Source organism: Pongo abelii, chromosome 6 (assembly GCF_028885655.2).
Source record: "Pongo abelii isolate AG06213 chromosome 6, NHGRI_mPonAbe1-v2.0_pri, whole genome shotgun sequence".
Classification (NCBI taxonomy): Eukaryota; Metazoa; Chordata; class Mammalia; order Primates; family Hominidae; genus Pongo; species Pongo abelii.
In genome coordinates this window covers 51,900,631-51,923,079 of record NC_071991.2, presented here as the reverse complement: position 1 = coordinate 51,923,079, position 22,449 = coordinate 51,900,631, and the positions used below count along the sequence as shown (strand labels likewise).

The following is a 22,449-nucleotide window of genomic DNA, read 5'->3' as shown; positions in this document are numbered from 1 at the left end:
ACCATTGCCTAGGCTTGAGTAGGTAAACAAAGCAGCCCGGAAGCTCGAACTGGGTGGAGCCCACCACAGCTCAAGGAGGCCTGCCTGCCTCTGTAGACTCCATCTCTGGGGCCAGGGCATTGCCAAACAAAAGGCAGCAGAATCCTCCACAGACTTAAACGTCCCTGTCTGACGCCTTTGAAGAGAGTAGTGGTTCTCCCAGCACGCAGCTGGAGATCTGAGAACGGACAGACTGCCTCCTCAAGTGGGTCCCTGACCCTCTAAGTAGCCTAACTGGGAGGCACCCCCCAGTAAGGGCAGACTGACACCTAACATGGCCAGGTACTCCTCTGAGACAAAACTTCCAGAGGAACAATCAGGCAGCAACATTTGCTATTCACCAATATCCACTGTTCTGCAGCCTCTGCTGCTGATACTCAGGCAAACAGGGTCTGGAGTGGACCTCCACCAAACTCCAACAGACCTGCAGCTGAGGGTCCTGACTGTTAGAAGGAAAACTAACAAACAGAAAGGACATCCACAACAAACCCCCATCTGTATGTCACCATCATCAAAGACCAAAGGCAGATAAAACCACCAAGATGGGGAAAAAACAGAGCAGAAAAACTGGAAACTCTAAAAATCAGAGTGCCTCTCCTCCTCCAAAGGAATGCAGCTCCTCACCAGCAACGGAACAAAGCTGGACGGAGAATGACTTTGACGAGTTGAGAGAAGGCTTCAGACGATCAAACTACTCCGAGCTAAAGGAGGAAGCTCGAACCCATGGCAAAGAAGTTAAAAACCTTGAAAAAAACTTAGACAAATGGCAAACTAGAATAACCAATGCAGAGAAGTCCTTAAAGGACCTGATGGAGCTGAAAACCAAGGCACGAGAACTATGTGACGAATACACAAGCCTCAGTAGCCGATTCAATCAACTGGAAGAAAGGGTATCAGTGATGGAAGATCAAATGAATGAAATGAAGCGAGAAGAGAAATTTAGAGAAGAAAGAATAAAAAGAAACGAACAAAGCCTCCAAGAAATACGGAACTATGTGAAAAGACCAAATCTACGTCTGATTGGTGTAACTGAAAGTGATGGGGAGAATGGAACCAAGTTCGAAAACACTCTGTAGGATATTATCCAGGAGAACTTCCCCAATCTAGCAAGGCAGGCCAACATTCAGATTCAGGAAATACAGAGAATGCCACAAAGATACTCCTCGAGAAGAGCAACTCCAAGACACGTAATTGTCAGATTCACCAAAGTTGAAACGAAGGAAAAAATATTAAGGGCAGCCAGAGAGAAAGGTCGGGTTACCCACAAAGGGAAGCCCATCAGACTAACAGCTGATCTCTCGGCAGAAACTCTACAAGCCAGAAGAGAGTGGGGGCCAATATTCAACATTCTTAAAGAAAAGAATTTTCAACTCACAATTTCATATCCAGCCAAACTAAGCTTCATAAGTAAAGGAGAAATAAAATACTTTACAGACAAGCAAATGCTGAGAGATTCTGTCACCACCAGGCCTGCCCTAAAAGAGCTCCTGAAGGAAGCACTAAACATGGAAAGGAACAACTGGTACCAGCCACTGCAAAAACATGCCAAATTGTAAAGACCATCAAGGCTAGGAAGAAACTGCATCAACTAACGAGCAAAATAACCAGCTAACATCATAATGATGGGATCAAATTCACACATAATAATATTAACCTTAAATGTAAATGGGCTAAATGCTCCAATTAAAAGACTGGCAAATTGGATAAAGAGTCAAGACCCATCAGTGTGCTGTATTCAGGAAACCCATCTCACGTGCAGACACACATAGGCTCAAAATAAAGGGATGGAGGAAGATCTACCAAGCAAATGGAAAACAAAAAAAGGCAGGGGTTGCAATTCTAGTCTCTGATAAAACAGGCTTTAAACCAACAAAGATCAAAAGAGACAAAGAAGGCCATTAGATAATGGTAAAGGGATCAATTCAACAAGAAGAGCTAACTATCCTAAATATATATGCACCCAATACAGGAGCACCCAGATTCATAAAGCAAGTCCTTAGAGACCCAGAAAGAGACTTAGACTCCCACGCAACAATAATGGGAGACTTTAACACCCCACTGTCAACATTAGACAGATCAACAAGACAGAAAGTTAACAAGGATATCCAGGAACTGAACTCAGCTCTGTACCAAGTGGACCTAATAGACATCTACAGAACTCTCCACCCCAAATCAACAGAATATACATTCTTCTCAGCACTACACCACACCTATTCCAAAATTGACCACATAGTTGGAAGTAAAGCTCTCAGCAAATGTAAAAGAACAGAAATTATAACAAACTGTCTCTCAGACCACAGTGCAATCAAACTACAATTCAGGATTAAGAAACTGACTCAAAACTGCTCAACTACATGGAAACTGAACGACCTGCTCCTGAATGACTACTGGGTACATAACGAAATGAAGGCAGAAATAAAGATGTTCTTGGAAACCAACAAAAACAAAGACACAACATACCAGAATCCCTGGGACACATTCAAAGCAGTGTGTAGAGGGAAATTTATAGCACTAAATGCCCACAAGAGAAAGCAGGAAAGATCTAAAATTGACATTCTAACATCACAATTAAAAGAACTAGAGAAGCAAGAGCAAACACATTCAAAAGCTAGCAGAAGGCAAGAAATAACTAAAATCAGAGCAGAACTGAAGGAAATAGAGACACAAAAAACCCTTCAAAAAATCAATGAATCCAGGAGCTGGTTTTTTGAAAAGATCAACAAAATTGATAGACCACTAGCAAGACTAATAAAGAAGAAAAGAGAGAAGAATCAAATAGATGCAATAAAAAATGATAAAGGGGATATCACCACCGATCCCACAGAAATACAAACTACCATCAGAGAATACAATCAACACCTCTACGCAAATAAACTAGAAAATCTAGAAGAAATGGATAAATTCCTGGACACATACACCTGCCCAAGACTAAACCAGGAAGAAGTTGAATCTCTGAATAGACCAATAACAGGATCTGAAATTGAGGCAATAATCAATAGCTTACCAACTAAAAAAAGTCCAGGACCAGATGGATTCACAGCCGAATTCTACCAGAGGTACAAGGAGGAGCTGGTACCATTCCTTCTGAAACTATTCCAATCAACAGAAAAAGAGAGAATCCTCCCTAACTCATTTGATGAGGCCAGCGTCATCCTGATACCAAAGCCTGGCAGAGACGCAACCAAAAAAAGAGAATTTTAGACCAATATCCCTGATGAACATCGATGCAAAAATCCTCAATAAAATACTGGCAAACCAAATCCAGCAGCACATCAAAAAGCTTATCCACCATGATCAAGTGCGCTTCATCCCTGGGATGCAAGGCTGGTTCAACATACGCAAATCAATAAATGTAATCCAGCATATAAACAGAACCAACGACAAAACCATATGATTATCTCAATAGATGTGGAAAAGGCCTTTGACAAAATTCAATAACCCTTCATGCTAAAAACTCTCAATAGATTAGGTACTGATGGGACATATCTCAAAATAATAAGAGCTATCTATGACAAACCCACAGCCAATATCATACTGAATTGGCAAAAACTGGAAGCATTCCCTTTGAAATCTGGCACAAGACAGGGATGCCCTCTCTCACCACTCCTATTCAACATAGTGTTGGAAGTTCTGGCCAGGGCAATCAGGCAGGAGAAGGAAATAAAGGGTATTCAATTAGGAAAAGAGGAAGTCAAATTGTCCCTGTTTGCAGATGACATCATTGTATATCTAGAAAACCCCATCGTCTCAGCCCAAAATCTCCTTAAGCTGATAGGCAACTTCAGCAAAATCTCAGGATACAAAATCAATGTGCAAAAATCACAAGCATTCTTATACACCAATAACAGACAAACAGCCAAATCATGAGGGAACTCCCATTCACAATTGCTTCAAAGAGAATAAAATGCCTAGGAATCCAACTTACAAGGGACGTGAAGGACCTCTTCAAAGAGAACTACAAACCAATGCTCAATGAAATAAAAGAGGATACAAACAAATGGAAGAACATTCCATGCTCATGGGTAGGAAGAATCAATATCGTGAAAATGGCCATACTGCCTAAGGTAATTTATAGATTCAATGCCATCCCCATCAAGCTACCAATGACTTTCTTCACAGAATTGGAAAAAACTACTTTAAAGTTCATATGGAACCAAAAAAGAGCCCACATTGTCAAGTCAATCCTAAGCCAAAAGAACAAAGCCAGAGGCATCACGCCACCTGACTTCAAACTACACTACAAGGCTACAGTAACCAAAACAGCATGGTACTGGTACCAAAACAGAGATATAGACCAATGGAACAGAACAGAGCCCTCAGAAATAATGCCCCATATCTACAACTATCTGATCTTTGACAAACCTGACAAAAAGCAATGGGGAAAGGATTCCCTATTTAATAAATGGTGCTGGGAAAACTGGCTAGCCATATGTAGAAAGCTGAAACTGGATCCCTTCCTTACACCTTATACAAAAATCAATTCAAGATGGATTAAAGACTTAAATGTTAGACCTAAAACCATAAAAACCCTAGAAGAAAACCTAGGCAATACCATTCAGGACACAGGCATGGGCAAGGACTTCATGTCTAAAACACCAAAAGCAATGGCAACAAAAGCCAAAATTGACAAATGGGATCTAATTAAACTAAAGAGCTTCTTCTGCACAGCAAAAGAAACTACCATCAGAGTGAACAGGCAACTTACAAAATGGGAGAAAATTTTTGCAATCTACTCATCTGACAAAGGGCTAATATCCAGAATCTACAATGAACTCCAACAAATTTACAAGAAAGCAAACAATCTCATCAAAAAGTGGGTGAAGGATATGAACAGACACTTCTCAAAAGAAGACATTTATGCAGCCAAAAGACACATGAAAAAATGCTCATCATCACTGGCCATCAGAGAAATGCAAATCAAAACCACAATGAGATACCATCTCACACTAGTTAGAATGGCAATCATTAAAAAGTCAGGAAACAACAGGTGCTGGAGAGGATGTGGAGAAATAGGAACACTTTTACACTGTTGGTGGAACTGTGAACTATTTCAACCATTGTGGAAGTCAGTGTGGCGATTCCTCAGGGATCTAGAACTAGAAATACCATTTGACCCTGCAATCCCATTACTGGGTATATACCCAAAGGATTATAAAACATGCTGCTATAAAGACACATGCACACATATGGTTATTGTGGCACTATTCACAATAGCAAAGACTTGGAACCAACTCCAAATGTCCAACAATGATAGACTGGATTAAGAAAATGTGACACATATACACCATGGAATACTATGCAGCCATAAAAAATGATGAGTTCATGTCCTTTGTAGGGACATGGATGAAGCTGGAAACCATCATTCTCAGCAAACTATCCCAAGGACAAAAAACCAAACACCGCATGTTCTCACTCATAGGTGGGAATTGAACAATGAGAACACATGGACACAGGACAGGGAACATCACACACCGGGGCCTGTTGTGGGGTGGGGGGAGTGGGGAGGTATAGCATTTGGAGATATACCTAATGTTAAATGACAAGTTTCTGGGTGCAGCACACCAACATGGCACATGTATACATATGTAACTAACCTGCACGTTGTGCACATGTACTCTAAAATTTAAAGTATAATAAAAAAAATTAAATAAATAAATAATAAATAAAATAAAATAGGTCATTTGTGTTTTCTTCATAGCATTTACCATATTCATAATGGCTACTCTTTCCTCCTGTTTGACCCACTAGGAATGGAAGCTACATGAGGGCAGGAAGCATGACTGATTTTTTTTTTTTTTTTTTTTGGACAGAGGGTACAGAGTTTCACTCTTGTTGCCCAGGCTGGAGTGCAATGGCAGAATCTCAGCTCACTGCAACCTCCACCTCCCGGGTGCAAGCAATTCTCCTGCCTCAGCCTCCCAAGTAGCTGGGATTATAGGAGCATACCACCACGCCCAGCTAATTTCTGTATTTTTAGTAGAGATGGGGTTTCTCCATGTTGGTCAGGCTGGTCTCAAACTCCTGACCTCACGTGATCTGTCCTCCTGGGCTTCCCAAAGTGCTGGGATTTTACAGGCATGAGCCACCGCACCCAGCCCTGATTTAACTACTGTTTCCCTAGAACTCAGCACAACACAGAGACTTGTTGAGTAAGTGACTTTTCATTTAATCCTCATCTCTAGTTAATACTCCCCTTTACAGATAAAAAACTAAGGCTTGGAGAAGTTAGAAACTTATTCCAGATGACAGAATCACAGATTCAGATCCAGGTCTGACTATTTCAAAGCTGTGTCCCTTGCACCTTGATCACTTTTTATCTGTTAAACTGGTATTGAAACACCAGACTAAGTACAAAGAGCGGCATGACTGTTGACTCTCTGGGTAACTCTGGAGAAGTTTCAGGATTAGTAATTCAAGATTACATTGATCTTTTCCTTGCTGATTCTCCCTAGGGTATATCAAAGAGAAAAGTGAACCTGAAGGCTGGTTGAACAGACCTTTGGTCATCTACCAAAATTTGGGTGACTATTAAATAGACCATGGAAGGTAGCTTTCTTGTGAAATCACTCCGGAATGAGCTAGTATTACTGATGGTTGTTTTCATTTTTTTCCAGTTTTGTCAAAATTGTTAGATCTAGCCCTCAAAATTACTTTATTTCATAAAGTAAAATTTAAAGTTGAATAAAACCACTCGCTAATGCTAGGCTCTTTGGAGAATATGGTAGTTACCATACACTACCAATATTTGCTGGGGCTGCAAAAGATCATTCCATTTCATTGATTCAACTAAACACTGTACTGGGGGATATAACAGCTTATACATTTGTGGATGGATTCTACCTAACAACATTGAATACTTGGGCTGTTTTAAATGCATACATAAATTTCAAATGTATACATAAAAGATGAGCATATCTACTTATGAATCTAGAAGCTATATCACCATTTTCACTTAATAGATGAGCAAACTGGGACACAGGCTCAATAATTTGTCCTGGTCACACTCTTAATGGCTATACTAAACTGGTCTGAAAACTGAACTCAAATACAAATATTTTAAATTTCAGTAGCATCAGGTGGCAGTGAGATGTGATAGGTTAATAAACATATAATGGAAGAAGCATGAGACTCAATTTATGGAATTCGTTAGAAGGGGCCTTAGAGAGTGCATGTTCTTACGGCATTCATTATATAGGGAAGTGACTGAACCTGTACTCTTAGTAAGGGGCTGAGCCATGACCAGAATGTAGGTCATGACTTCAGTGTTCTTTAGATTTACAGCATGCAATATACTTATTCATGGAAGCATATTATAAACACCTTTGGGAAACAGCCAATATAAACTCTGATTGCAATACAGGGGTAAAGAGCTATCACTGAATCAGATTCCCAACTGTTTTTTCTATGTGCAAAAGTCCTGCAGGTAATTCTGATACTCCCATGCCATGCTATCTGCTTTAATGCAAGAAGTTATTTTCAGTTTGATTTTAGAAACACTTAAGCAGGGTCTGTCTGCCTTTTGCCATTGCATTTTTGTTTCATTGTTTATTTATTTATTGAGACGAGGTCTTGCTCTGTCACCCAGGCTGGAGTACAGGGGCATGATCTCAGCTCACTGCAAGCATTGGCCCCCCAGGCTCTAGCAATCCTCCTACCTTAGCCTCCTGAGTAGCTGGAACCACAGGTGCGTACCACGCCTGGCTAATTTTTTGTATTTTTAGTAGAGACTGAGTCCTGCCATGTTGCCCAGGCTGGTCTTGAACTCCTGAGCTCAAGCGATCTGCCCGCCTTGGCCTCCCAAAATGCTGGGATTACAGATGTGAGCCACTGCACCTGGCCTCATTATTTTTATGCTTTTTTGAGATAGGTTCTTGCTCTGTTGACCAGCCTGGAGTGCAGTGGCGCAATCACAGCTCACTGCAGCCTCAACCTCCCCAGGCTCAGGTGATCCTCCCACCTCAGCCTCCTGTGTGGCTGGGACTACAGGCGCATCACCATGTCTGGCTAATTTTTTGTAGAGACTGGGGTCTCCCTATGTTGCCCAGGCTGGTCTCAAACTCCTAGGCTCAAGCGATCCACTCGCCTTGGCCTCCCAAAGTGCTGGGATTACAGGTGTGAGCCTCCGTGCCTGGCCTGCTTCATTGTTTATGATGATGAAAAGGAGGAGTGGTGGTGGAGGATAAGGATGGGCATTCCCAGGACAAAAAGGTTTTCTAACATGTGACCTTGCCTTCCAGCCACACCTGACTGAACTAGAGACTGCTGTTCACACTGGATGGCCAGAATGAATCAGATCATGCTTAGTGTGTATCATAGCTCAGGTGCTTATATAAGCAAACCAATTAGGTGTCCATAGGATCTGGAATTAAGGGTAAGAATCAGGATCAAATTTATCACAATGGCAGGTCTAAATCCTGAAGACGAATGATAAGGCAGAGCCAGAGATGTGGAGTGGGTAGCTGGACTGTACAGAGAGATGCTGGCTCCTAATGTCGCAGTGCTGCTCAGATTCAGTCACCACGAGACCCAGCTCCACTGCTTCCTGTCTCGGGTTCCGAAACTTGCACACTTGTACCTTTTACTGATGTTTTAAATGGGAGAAAATAATTTTCAGAGGTCTCCGTATTTTCTGAAGGGCAGACAAAATTTTCCCTGAAATATCTTATCTTTAGACTTAAATAATTTTTGAAAATATTCAATCTAAATAGCCACTATGACAAGGACTTTAGAATTTATATATCACAAAAGACAGGCAGACGGAGAGAAAGAAACAAGAAGAAAACAAAAAACCATGGTAGGTGCTCAATAAATATTTGTTGACTCAATAAAGATAGTTTTGACCATAGAATTAAAAAGGCTTTGCATTTCATATTTATTATCAGTGCTTCAATATAGAATGTTTTGTAATGATTAGCAACGTTGTAAACACCACCAGGTTTTTCCAACACTAACTGCTAGTCTTTTCCAGTAAATATTTTTTCCCCAGACAAAATAACCAAACCTAACACAATTTCAAGAGATGGTGATACCATCAGCATAATAACCCAAATTACAAAAATGGCAATACTTAAAATCATGCATATTATTTCACCATTTCATAAAACTTATTTTAAAATTTCTACAAACTTTCCCAGTGTAAAAGACTCCTCAAAAACTGCGTAACATTAAACTACAAAATTCACTTTGGAAAAGTAGGGAGTTATTTTTCTAATTTTGGCCTTAAGATTTTTTTTTTTTTTTAAATGGGTTAAAAGATACGGTGAGGAGTGTGTTGAGAGAGGTGGAGAAAAGGAGCTTCCAGTCGATGCATTCACCATGTCTGAAAATACTTCAGTTATACAAAGGGAACACTTCAAGAGTAAGGATATATTATAAATAAGTCTCTCAGCAAGATGAACAGATGAACAGTTCAATTGCACCCACAGGAGAGAAGTCTTCTTGGAGAATGCTTGTTTATAGAATCTTCTGTAAAATAGAGTTGGCTACTTCTAATGATTCATCTTGTACTAAAACAATATCATAAGAGTCCATGTACTTTTCTAAAAGCTCATCCACCTAATCAAGAGAAGAACAAAAGAAAATTAACATGCAGGGCAAAGAAACAAATAATTTCAGTATGAATCTCGTTGTTAGATCTCTTGGGCAAAATGCAATAAATTAAATTCACTTTCAAAAAATCTTTGAAATGAAGAAATATTTTCAAATTCTTAAGACCCACTGACAGACATTTTTCCACATGGCAGCTTTTCTCCCCAAAATGCTCTCTCTCCAGTGGTTTTCAAATGGGGTGACTTTGTCCAGGGAGCATTTAGTAATGTCTAGGGACATTTTTGAGTCTCATGGCAGGGGACTGCTATCCAGCATCTAGTGGGTAGAAGACACAGAGGCCTCCTACAGAATACACATCCTCCCTTTTCCCAGTACCTATAGCATGCATCTAAATTCCTTTAAACACCAACTCTTTTAAACATCACCAGTATACAGAACAATCAAAATGCATGATCACAATATGTTTTGGCTGGGCATAGTGGCTCACGCTTGTTATCCCAAGCACTTTGAGAGGCCTGGAGAATCACTTGAGCCCAGGAGTTTGAGACCAGCTTGGGCAACACAGGGAGACCTCATCTCTACAAAAAATTAAAAAATCAGCCAGTTGTAGTGCTGTACGCCTGTAGTTCCAGCTACCAGAGGGGCTGAGGTGGGAGCATTGCTTGAGCCGGGAAGGTTGAGGCTGCAGTGAGATGTGATTGCATCACTACACTCTAGCCTCAGTAACAGAGGCTTGTCTCAAAAAAAAAAGTCTCTAAAATAACTACTTTCTCAGGTGACTATGGCAACAATTGCCTATAAAGTTTCATCCTAATTTTCTTCGAAGAAAATTACAGATTTGTATACTTACTCTATCATTTAGATATCCAATTTTCAGAATGTGTTCAACATTGGCCACTCCATCTGCCATTCTTAAGTCTCCTTGGGAGTCTCCCAGAAGAATTATGTTACTATTGTCTTTTAGTTGATTGAAATATTCTGTATTCCTCAAGGCACCATCATGTTTGTTAAATACATGAATTAGTTCTCCTTTAAATCCTTTGAGCACCCCCTATGAAAAATATAAATCTTTTGAAATAACAGGCTTTAAAAATTCTATTTGTTGGATTTTCATATTTTGGAGCTCTTAATTGATGTCACTATTATTTCATCATATTTGTAAATGCATCTTTGATACTAGAGATCTCAAAGCACTTAAGTCCATCACATTCACCATAGCTAAGAAGGGCTCGGAGAAGTAAATGATTTTTTAGAGACTATTTTAAATGGTAAAACAAAGGCCAGGCGCAGTGGCTCACGCCTGTAATCCCAGCACTTTAGGAGGCCAAGGAGGACAGATCACTCGAGGTCAGAGTTCGAGACCAGACTGGCCAATATGGTGCAACCCCGCCTCACTAAAATATAAAAATTAGCCAGGTTTGGTGGCACACACCTGTAGTCCCAGATACTCGGGAGGCTGAGGAAGGAGAATCACCTGAACCCAGGAGGTGGAGGTTGCAGTGAGCCAAGATGGCACCACTGCACTCCAGCCTGGGTGACAGAGTAAGACTCCGTCTCAAAAAAAAAAAAAAGAAGGCCGGGCACAGTAGTTCACGCCTGTAATTCCAGCACTTTGGGAGGCCGAGGTGGGCAGACCATGAGGTCAAGAGATCAGACCATCCTGACCAACATGGTGAAACCCCATCTCTATTAAGAAAACAAAAATTAGCTGGGTGTGGTGGCACGCACCTGTAATCCCAGCTACTCAGGAGGCTGAGGTAGGGAGAATTGCTTGAACCTGGGAGGTGGAGGTTGCAGTGAGCTAAGATCACCCACTGAACTCTAGCCTGGGCTACAGAGCAAGACTCCCTCTCAAAAAAAAAAAGGTAAAACAAAATGAGTTCAAAATTCAATTTTCAGTTTTTATTTTGTTTCTAACCAAAATATCCTATTTTATGTATTTCATAATATACTGCCTTAATTAGAAAACCTTATTCAAATCATGTCAGTTCTAACTCACTTCTTTTTCCAACTATGAATGTTAAGGCTTCAAAGTTGCTGCATTAAAATATTTTAAAGGAAGTTTTAGGCTATGTGTGGTGGCTCATGCCTGTAATCCCAGCACTTTGGGAGGCCAAGGTGGGAGGATCACTTGTGGTCAGGAGTTCGAGACCAACCTGGCCAACATGGTGAAACCCTATCTCTACCAAAAATACAAAAATTAGCCGGGTGTGGTGGCACACGCTTGTAATCCCAGCTACTCGAGAGGCTGAGGCAGAAGAATTGCTTGAACCCAAGAGACAGAGGTTACAATGAGCTGAGATTGTGCTACTGCACTCCAGCCTGGGCAACAGAGTGTGACTCCATCTCAAAAAAAAAAAAAAAAGAAGCTGTTTTACTACTTTTATTATTAGTCTATAGCTTGGGGAATGAAAGTTTAAGAAGGGCACATTGTTTTTAAAATATGGATATATTAACACTGAGAAGGATGGAGTCCCACAGTGGGCCTATCAGCTTGGCCTAATTTACTGGATATAGGATATATATTAAGTAATAACAAATAAATTTACATGATTAAAATATTTTCAGATTTTAAAATTATGAAAAACGATTTGATATTCTTACAGTTTCATCAAAATCCATAAAATTGGACACAACTTTGACATTTGGATGATAAACACCAGCTTGACGAATAACCTCCTCTAGTACATCGCCGATTCCAGCCGAAAATATGAACACGGGGATACTATGTTGTTGGAGCTTATCAAAGAAATTCTCATATCCTTCTCTGTAAGATGGAGATAACAAACTGATTATTAAAGAGCAAGATATAGTTCCTTTTCACTTAGAAGCTAAAAAAGTGAAATATTCCTAGTAATTCTATGGCTCATTCATATTCTCATTTCAATATACTGCCCAAGAGGGCTGTTATTGATATCTACAATACTATGAGCTTTTCAAACAACAGTTAACTCTTTACTTTCGCTTTAATCAATTCTAATACTACAAACTAGATGTCTTTAAGCTTTCACTGAATATGAATATAAACCTACAGTTCACAATTTATACCATTTAAAAAGAAATAGGCAGGCATAGCAGTGCATGCCTATAGTGCCAGCTATTTGGGAAGTTGAGGCTTGAGGATTGCTTGAGCCCAGGAGTTCTAGCCCAGTCTGGGCAACATAGCGAGACCCTGTCTCTAAAATGAAATTTAAAAAGAGAAAACAATAGTTAAGCTACACCCCACTTAGGGGTTAAAATTTGGATATATTAACACTGAGAAGGATGGAGTCCCATAGTGGGCCTATCAACTTGGCCTAACTTAATGGATATATATTGACCAACAACAAATACATTTACATGATTAAAATATTTTCAGATTTTAAAATTATGAAGAATGACTTGATATTCTTACAGTTTCATCAAAATCCATAAAATTGAAAAGAAAAGCAGAGTGGCAGGAACTTAGCTGTATTCTCAACATCTGGCACGTCTTTTTACTAAGATCTTAAGCCCTCTTCCCTTTTTTACCCTTCCTGGGCTATAGGTTAAAGAATGCTAGTGTTGCCTACTAAGGAATGAAACACTTACTAGCTGTCCTCACACTTTTTCTGACAATTTATTGCTTTCCTTTTTAGAAGTAATCACCTTAAAATATAACATCATCATAAAAAAAGTAACATCATATTTGCCTAATGAGTTGAAAATTTTAGGAGGTAATAAACAGTATTAAAAAGGCTCTTGGGCCAGGCACAGTGGCTCACGCCTGTAATCCCAGCACTTTGGGAGGCCAAGACGGGCAGATCACAAGGTCAGGAGATCGAGACCATCCTGGCTAACACGGTGAAACCCCGTCTCTACTAAAAATACAAAAAATTAGCCGGGTGTGGTGGCAGGCGCCTGAAGTCCTGGCTACTCGGGAGGCTGAGGCAGAAGAATGGCATGAACCTGGGAGGCGGAGCTTGCACCACTGCACTCCAGCCTGGGCGACAGAGTGAGACTCTGTCTCAAAAAAAAAAAAAAAAAAAAAGCCTCTTGTGTCTTATAACTCATGCATTCATACATAATTATGTACTAAAACATACTAATCTTTCCTAGGAATAGTTTTCAAAGAATTTGAGAATTTAAAAAGTAGGCTTATGTAAATTTAGACATAGTATACTGCCAGGCATGGTGGCTTACACATATAATCCCAGTACTTTGGGATCGCTTGAGCTCAAGAGTTCAAGACCAGTCTGGGCAACATGGTGAAATCCCATCTTTACAAAAATACACAAAAATTAGCCAGGCATGGTGGTGCATGACTGTAGTCCCAGCTACTTGAGAGGCTGAGGCAAGGGGATTGCTTGAGCCCAGGAGGCAGAGGTTGGACTGAGGAAGAGATTATGTCACTACACTCTAACCTGGGCAACAGAGAGAGACCCTGTCTTTAAAAAAAAAAAAAAAAAAAAATAGTATACTTAAATCCCTTTTAACTTGATTTATACATTCCTTTCATATGTCTTTCCTAAGTATTTTGCTAAAAAATTTTTAAATGGCCTTGGTTCAAAAATTTGTAAGTCTTGGACATTTTTAATCTGGAGAAACAAAACACAAATTAGAATTTAAATCTCATAAGGCTCTTACTACCTACACCAAGATCTAATATGTCATTCTAAATTCCTTATCTTACCACTATATATTTTGTGATAGGCGTCATATTTTGGATATGGTTATATAAGGAATATTCAATCTTATTTTTAAAAAGTACAACTGACTACATAAATAGCAATAATTCAAGTCTGTGAACAATAACAGCAAAAAACACCCAAGAAACTTACTTGAGCATAACGTCAGATTCTGCCACAATTTCTTTAAGTTTAGCTTTTGGTAAAGCTTGTTGAACAAGCAAACCATGTGATTTAGTATACCTGGAGTTTATGACCAAAGGAAAAAAGACTATCAATTAAGACAAACTAAAATTATTACCTTTATTACAAAGCATTCTTCCATGTGAGAAAATCTGTTCCTCATATTTGGATTTAAATTTTAGAGATTGAAGTTCATCACTAATGAATGTATACCTCATGTCTCAAAATGTGATATGCATGTTCTTACTGAGTTTCCCAGTCCTCCCAAACCTAGACTTAGCTTAAATATGTTAGTAAGGTAATGAAAGGAAACTAGCTATAAACCTTTCCTAATTCTACAGATAAAAACTCGACCCAACCTATGGAAGCATAATCCTTTCTCTGATTGCAGTAAAATGAATTAGAGCAAACCCATCTTTTAAATTTGTTTGTAGTTTGAATTTTCTACATACCGAAGATGCTATTTAGTGAGCAAGAGAGAAAATCTTTGTTATGGCAAATGTCATATATAGATTAGCCTGCTTTATGTAAAAAACACCTATGATCATAGCATCCCAGTATAAAGGGCCCTTAGACTCTCTAACCCATTACAATTATGCAAACAGCCACTAAAAACAGAAAGAAAGAAATGAAAAGAAAAAAAAGCCTAACTCTTCATCTGATACCTAAAAATACACCTATAATATTCCTAAATCACCTTCTTCCCTTCCTGGGTCAGCTTCTATCATGTCAGTAAGCTCATTCTCCCAGGGAAGCTTATTCCATTGCCAGGAAACTCTTAATTGCTAGACAGGCTTTTCACTTCTCATGCTGAAATCAATCTTCTTACATCTTCCAAGTCTAGTTCCAGTTCTGCTGCTACCAGTTTGTAGAATTAAGTCTAATATCTTTTCAACATTTAATACCATAAATACAGATGAAGTATGTAACTGTTAGGTAATGGGACAATAAAGACAAATCATTCCTGGTCTCCTAAGACTTTAAAACAAGTTGTTCCTTCTCAAATCAAAGCATTTTCTATTCCTTGAAATGTTCCTCAAGTAGGAAGGCTCAAATTCCTCTGATCATTCTGGTGGACTACTCTGACTCCTTTTAAGTTTGTCATGATCTCGATTTTTTTTTTTTTTGGTCACTATTGTCATGGTTTCTCTTAACAGCATTCTTCCAGAACCCAACACAGTGCTTTCAGTGTGATCTGCCTGGAGCACTGCATTTTGATTAATGCAACCAAAGGTCGATTTTTGGGTAACCATATCACCTGCTGGCTCTGAGTTCAGAGTCAGTTTAAATCCTCATACCTTTTCTTTACACATTAAGCCACATCTTGTTCATATACTTAAAAAAAATTCTTGTTTTTAATTTGAAACTTAAATGCAGGACTTTTAATTTATTCCTACTGGACTTCACCTTAAATAAACAAAAGGATTCCTAAACTGTTAGAGAGATTAGATAATTAGAGCTCATTTTGTTATTCAATGCTCTAACTTGCATAATTTATTAATCTGTTTGTTTGCAATACAGGTAAAAAATAAGCCATCAGTTGTAACTGCAGTGTTGTTTTATTATTTATTTTAAATCTTCCTACTGCCTAATATACACTTACCATTCCACCATATAAGGGTACTTCTCTTCTACAGTAAGAACAGGATCAACTTCAATAGCATAATATTTTTCCTTTAGTTGCAATAACTAGGAAGATATGAATAACTTAATCATGAAGATTACATGAAGATAAATCTGCTTGGTTTTATAGAAAGCAAAACAATGTAAACAAGTATTTTCAACAAATTGCTTTAAAAGTTGAGCTAATGCATCAATTGAAAAAATATTTGTTGATCTTAGTTGACATATAATCAAATATACCTGCAAAAAGCTACCTTTCTTTTGTAAAGTATTTTCAGGTGAGTAAAAACCAACAATAAAATTATCAGTACAAAAAACACTTTAGTTTTCACATAAAGGTATTAAATTTGATTCACATTTCAAATTGCATTTTGTTAAGATATACACAGACACATACTCAAGCGAGGTACTGAAGCAACTTCCTCATCAACTTAAAGGAGCAAAACCTACAGAAAACCGAAGTACTTTTGTTTTAAATCTCCAGTAAACATTACAACACCAGAATACTTTGGTAATCATTTAAGAGTTTTAAATATAAATTTTGTTATTAAAAGTTACTGTGAATTTTTATCTTTAAAATATGTTTTGAATGTGTAATTCATACAGCAAACCTACTATTTACTGAGTGCTTACTATGTGCCAGGTATGGCTGTAAGCACTTTACATCCATTCTTACTTGTGTGAATGCACCTGAAGAAATTCTCAGGTAAAAAGGGTAATGAAGTCTTTGAGTGACTATGGATTATTGTTAGTGTTTACCTTTTTTCTACATTCATCTGTAACCAGCTTACAGTTGTCAATGATATCTAAAGATAGAAAGCAACATAAGCATTAAAAAAAATACTCTGATTTATGCTACCACTATTATGAATAATTTGCTATAAAGTAATGGCAAAAAACTCAATTACTTTTGCACCAACCCAATACTTTTAAGTAATGCCAAGTCAACTAGCATGGTTATTATAACTTTTGGTCTCAGTGGTATAATTCACATGACATTGTTAGAGAAGCTAATGGCTTAAAATCTGAGATTCAGTGACTGCTCGCTTACATCACTGAGAGAGACAATTCAATATCTTCAAATATTATGAACTGTGTATTGATCACTTCCATTTTCTCCTTTGTAATTAAATATAAAACACATATGGGAAATACATTCTTTTTGTAATAAAAAGATAATAAATGCTTAATGTAAACATCTGGAAAATCCAGATCACTGTAAAGAAGAAAACAAAAATTGAATGGTAAAAAGTTTTAGCATTCAATAATAAGTAATGAACAATATTTTACTATATTTCCTTTCAGTCTTAAGATTTCATGTATATCAATTAGATAAGAGATCATGCCAAATCTGTAATTTTGAATTTTCTTTTTTATTTCACACTGTAGTCCGCATTTTCCCATGTAATTAAAATTTCTGGTGTGTGAGCAGAAAATAATTTATATCATTTCTGCAGCATTAAACTTTTTAGGTTGCTTCCAAGCATCTGCTATTAGTAATGATTTTATGTTGAGCTTAGTCACCACTATTTTTGTGAATAAAGCTTTTTTAAAAACTGCATTTGGGATTATTAGAAATTCTCCAAAGAGGACTTAATAGGCAAAGGATATGAAGATTTTTAGTGTTTTTTTTTTTTTTTTCTTTTTGAGACAGGGTCTTGTTTTGTCATCCAGGCTGGAGTGCAGTGGTTTGATTACGGCTCACTATAGACTCACCCTCCCAGGCTCAAGGATCCTCTCATGCTCCCAAGTGAGTAGCTGGGACCACAGGCATGCCACAATGCCCAGCTAATTTTTTATTTTTTGTAAGAAAAGGTCTTATTATGTTGCTCAGGCTGGTCTCAAACTCCTCGGCTCAAGTGATTATTCCACCTCCACCTCCCAAAGTGCTGGGATTACAGGCGTGAGCCACTGTGCCTGGCGATTTTTAGCATTTTTTTAATACAAGTCATCAAAATAATTTTTCTTTTCCTTTTTTATTTTTTTTTAAGATGAAGCTTCACTCTGTTGCACAGTGGTGCAATCTTGGCTCACTGCAAACTCCGCCTCCCGGGTTCAAGTGATTCTCCTGCCTCAGCCTCCTGAGTAGCTGGGATTACAGGTGCCCACCACCATGCCCAGCTAATTTTTGTATTTTTAGTAGAGACAGGGTTTCATCATTTTGGCCAGGCTGGTCTTGAACTCCTGACTGCAAATGATCTGCCCGCCTCAGCTTCCCAAAATGCTGAGATTACAGGCATGAGCGACCGCACCCGGCCCCAAAATAATTTTTCAATTTACACATGTACTAAAAGCAAATGAGAAAGTTCATTTCACCGTTTCCCTGTCAGGTTGAAAAGTGTTATTTAAAAACTCACGGCCAAGTTGGAAAACAAAAAAGACATTAAAATTTGGTAAAATTCCTAGAAAACAAAGTATTTGATAAATGCTGTTTCTTCAGGTTAACCCAAAGTTTACAACCTATCTAAATATTTCTTGAATAATGAATAGACCAAATTTGGCAAGAAATATTTCAGGAGTCTCTGATTCCCTTTGCTATCAAAACCATACATGAAAATAACCATTTATATAATATGGGAAAAAAACAAAACCTCAAAAATATAATAAGAAAAAGCAGGTCTCCTCACTGTCAATGTCCAAAAAGAATTTTAAAAACCCAGTTATCTCACAGGTAATATAAAGAGGATCTTAAAATAATGATGACATGCTTTTGTGAATTTGTTTACAAATATCACACTTACTATGACATGTTGGGCATCTTTTCCCTTTGTATGAAAATCTACTGAGTGTCATATCAAAGTCCGTTATTATCTGTAAGAAAAGAGTGAAATGCATCATTGTAAACATAGCCCACGTGGCCAGAATTTCTCTGTGATACCCAAACACATACTTCATGCTTTCCTAGATGCATAGGACTGTGCTCAGTCTCTGGTCCACACTGTTAACTTATTCTCTTTACATTGAATTTTCTCATGCGGTTCCTTTATAAAGTCCTGGGAATAATCTTAACTACAAGGTGATACCTTGAGTGCCCTAGCATTGTCACCAAATAAATCTGATTCGTAATTCAGCCATAAAAAACAAAGAGATGCTGTCATCTGCAGCAATATGGGCGAGCCTGGAGGTCATTATCTTAAGTGAAATAAGACAGGCACAGAAAGACAAATATTATATGTTCTTACTCATATGTGAAAACTTAAAAAGTTGATCTCATGGAGACAGAGTAGAAAGATGGTTACCAGAGGCTGGGAAGGGTGGGAGGGTTGGGGAGATAAAGAACAGCTGGTTAATGGTTATGAAAACACTGTTGGAAGGAATAAGTTCTAGTGTTTACACAGCGGAATGACTATAGTAAACAGTATTTTATTGTATATTTCAAAACAGCTAGAAGAAAAGATTTAGAATGTTCCCAAAACAAAGAATAAATATTAGAAGTGGCAGATATCCTAATTACCCTGATTTGATTATTGCACATTTCATATACATTTGAAAATATCACATATACCCCATATATATGTACAGCTATTATGTATCAACTTTAAAAATTGAAAAAATCCAGCCAGGCATGGTGGCTCATGCCTGTAATCCCAGCACTTTGGGAGGCCGAGGTGGGGAGATCACTTGAGGTAAGGAGTTCGAGACCAGCCTGGCCAGCATGGTAAAACCTTGTCTCTACTAAAAATACAAAAATAGCCAGGTGTGATGGCGTGTGCCTGTAATCCCAGCTACTCAGGAAGCTGAGGCAGGAGAATCACTTGAACCTCGGAGGCACAGGTTGCAGTGAGCTAAGATCATGCCACTGCACTCCAACCTGGGCGACAGAATAAGACTCCGTCTCGAAAAAATAAAATAAAATAAAATAAATAAATAAAAATAAAAATGTGAAAAAATCTGATTAATTGGTATGGGAATTTGCAATTGCAGGTGATATGGCTACTCTTCTCACTAAAGATTTTCGACCAACTTGGTCAATGCACAAAAATGCAGTGGAAGCAATTCAACTATATGAAGCTCTTAGTTACTGATACCATTACATGCTGGATTTAACTTGCTTATTTAAAGTATACCAATGAATGAACGCACATTGAAATAGCTGGCCAGCTCTTGAAACTTAAGAGACTGGGTTAAATATTATTTTTCAGAAATGTTTTAAAAAAGGAGTAATTTTTTTTACAGAATATCCAGATTGTTGATTTAATTTACATGTAACACATTCCTTTAAAACAGAGACAACTTTTTAAATACTTATCCCCTTAATAAGGTTATATCTTAATTTGAACTACTATGATTAAAACATGAAAGAGCAGCATAAAACTATACACTTTTAAATATTATCCTTAAAATGGTTTAATGCTTCTACACAGCATGAGTTAGCTTAGTACTTAAGACTAATAAAAACTTAAGAGTATTTCAGGGTTATTAACTTTTGTTTTTCCAATAGGGTATTCTGTCTATTTTAGAACAACTCAAGATATATATTTTCTGGATTTTATATTCCTAAAGGATAGGCAAAAACTGTCTACCTAAACTTGCTGTACTCAGATTTTATCAAACAGGAGATGAATGAGTTGGCTTTAACATTAAAAATAAAATAAGGCTGGGCCATGATGGCTCACGCCTGTAATCCCAGCACTTTGGGAGGCGGAGGCGGATGGATCACTTGAGGCCAGGAGTTTGAGACCAGCCTGGCCAACATGGCAAAACCCTGTCTCTACTAAAAATATAAAAATTAGCTAGGTGTGGTGGCAGGCACCTGTAATCCCAGCTGCTCTGGAAGCTGAGGCGGGAAAACTGCTTGAACCGGGAGGCAGAGGTTGCAGTAAGCTGAGATCATGCCACTGCACTCCAGCCTGAACAACAGAGCAATACTCAGTCTCAAAAAACAAAAAAATTAGCTGGTTGTGGTGGCTGGCACCTGTAATCCCAGCTGCTCGGGGAGGCGGAGGTACGAGAATCGCCTGAACCCAGGAGGAGCAGGTTGCAGAGAGCCAGGATCGTGCCACCGCACTCCAGCCTGGGCAACAGAGCGAGACTCCATCTCAAAAGAAAAAAAAAAGAAGCCTTTATTATTAAGCTTTTATTTTATTTTTGGAGTGCAGTGGCATGATCTCAGCTCACTGCAACCTCCGCCTCCCGGGGTTAAGTGATTCGCCTGCCTCAGCCTCCCAAGTAGCTGGGATTACAGGCATGCACCACCAGGCCTGGCTAATTTTTGTATTTTTAGTAGAGACAGAGTTTCACCATGTTGCCCAGGCTGGTTTCGAACTCCTGACCTCAGCCTTGTCCACCCACCTCGGCCTCCCAAAGTGCTAGGATTACAGGCGTGAGCCACTGTGCCCGGCCTTTTTTTTTTTTTTTAAATAGAGATGGGGTCTCACTATGTTGCCCAGGCTGGTCTTGAACCCCTGGGCTCAAGTGATCCTCCTGCTTCAGTCTCCCAAAGTGCTGGGATTACAGATATGAGCCACCACACACAGCCAAGGCTTCCTGATAATTATTCACCTGAAGTTTGGCAGCTCCTCCTTTGATAAGACCACAGATAATTTCTTCTACTCTTGTAGGGTTCTTGATTCGAACTGAACTTCTCTGGAATTCTGGCATCTAAAAGTAAAAGAAAATTAATTCATTAGTTTTCATTCTTCTTTCCCCAGGTTCCTTTGATACCAAGCAGAAACCTGTCTTATTTAAAGACGTAAAAATGTTAAGGGATTATTTTTAAAAAGCAAGCCACCACATCAAATTACCATTTATTTATTTTATTATTACTTTTTTAGAGATGTGGTCTTGTTTTGTCACCCAGGCTGGAGTGCAGTGGTACAATCCTAGCTCACAGTAGCCTCAAACTCCTGGGCTCAAATGATCCTCCCATCTCAGCCTCCTAAGTAGGTAGAAGGCATGCACCATCATACCCAGCTAATTTTTAAAATTTTCTGTAGAGGTGAGTGAGGTCTTGCTATGTTGCTCAGGCTGATCTTGAACTCCTGGCCTCAAGCAATCCTCCCATCTTGGCCTTCCAAAGTCCTGGGATTAAAAGTGTGGGACACCAAGCTCAGCTCCCACATTACCATTTATACACACAAAAATACTTAAAACTTACCAGTATTTTCCAGCTACACAGTAAGATAAAACTACATTTGTGATTCAATTGCTTTATCAGAAAGTATATATCTTTTTCTAGGTATAAAAGCAATGCACGCTGACCACAGAAATAACAGTAAAAATATAAAAAAGACAATAAAAACTGCCTGGAGTTCAACTACGTGAAGATAAACAAGTAACATTTAAATTTATTTTCTATTAGTTTCATTTCTGTGATTTTCTATTAGTTTCATTTCTGGGTTGTGATGCAATCCAGAGAGAGCCCAGAAATCATATTTTAACCATGAATACCCCAGCAGCTACCCCTCAA

The 22,449-nt window shown here is 38.5% G+C and overlaps 1 protein-coding gene across 3 annotated transcripts in view; it reads right to left on the bottom strand.

The window, feature by feature from the left end:
• Positions 1-8,887: 8,887 nt before the first annotated feature.
• The window catches only part of NT5C3A (5'-nucleotidase, cytosolic IIIA), a 48,515-nt gene continuing 34,953 nt past the window's right edge, over positions 8,888-22,449 (bottom strand). For all 3 annotated transcript variants that reach the window (XM_002818071.6, XM_003777057.5, XM_054559337.1), the window contains 8 exons: positions 21,543-21,641; positions 18,782-18,851; positions 16,800-16,846; positions 16,021-16,106; positions 14,388-14,477; positions 12,193-12,355; positions 10,439-10,639; positions 8,888-9,594 (listed from right to left, as the gene is read on the bottom strand). In XM_002818071.6, coding sequence (XP_002818117.1) covers positions 9,493-9,594; positions 10,439-10,639; positions 12,193-12,355; positions 14,388-14,477; positions 16,021-16,106; positions 16,800-16,846; positions 18,782-18,851; positions 21,543-21,641 — 858 coding nt within the window. In that variant the 3' untranslated portion in view covers positions 8,888-9,492. The remainder of the gene's footprint in view (positions 9,595-10,438; positions 10,640-12,192; positions 12,356-14,387; positions 14,478-16,020; positions 16,107-16,799; positions 16,847-18,781; positions 18,852-21,542; positions 21,642-22,449) is intronic.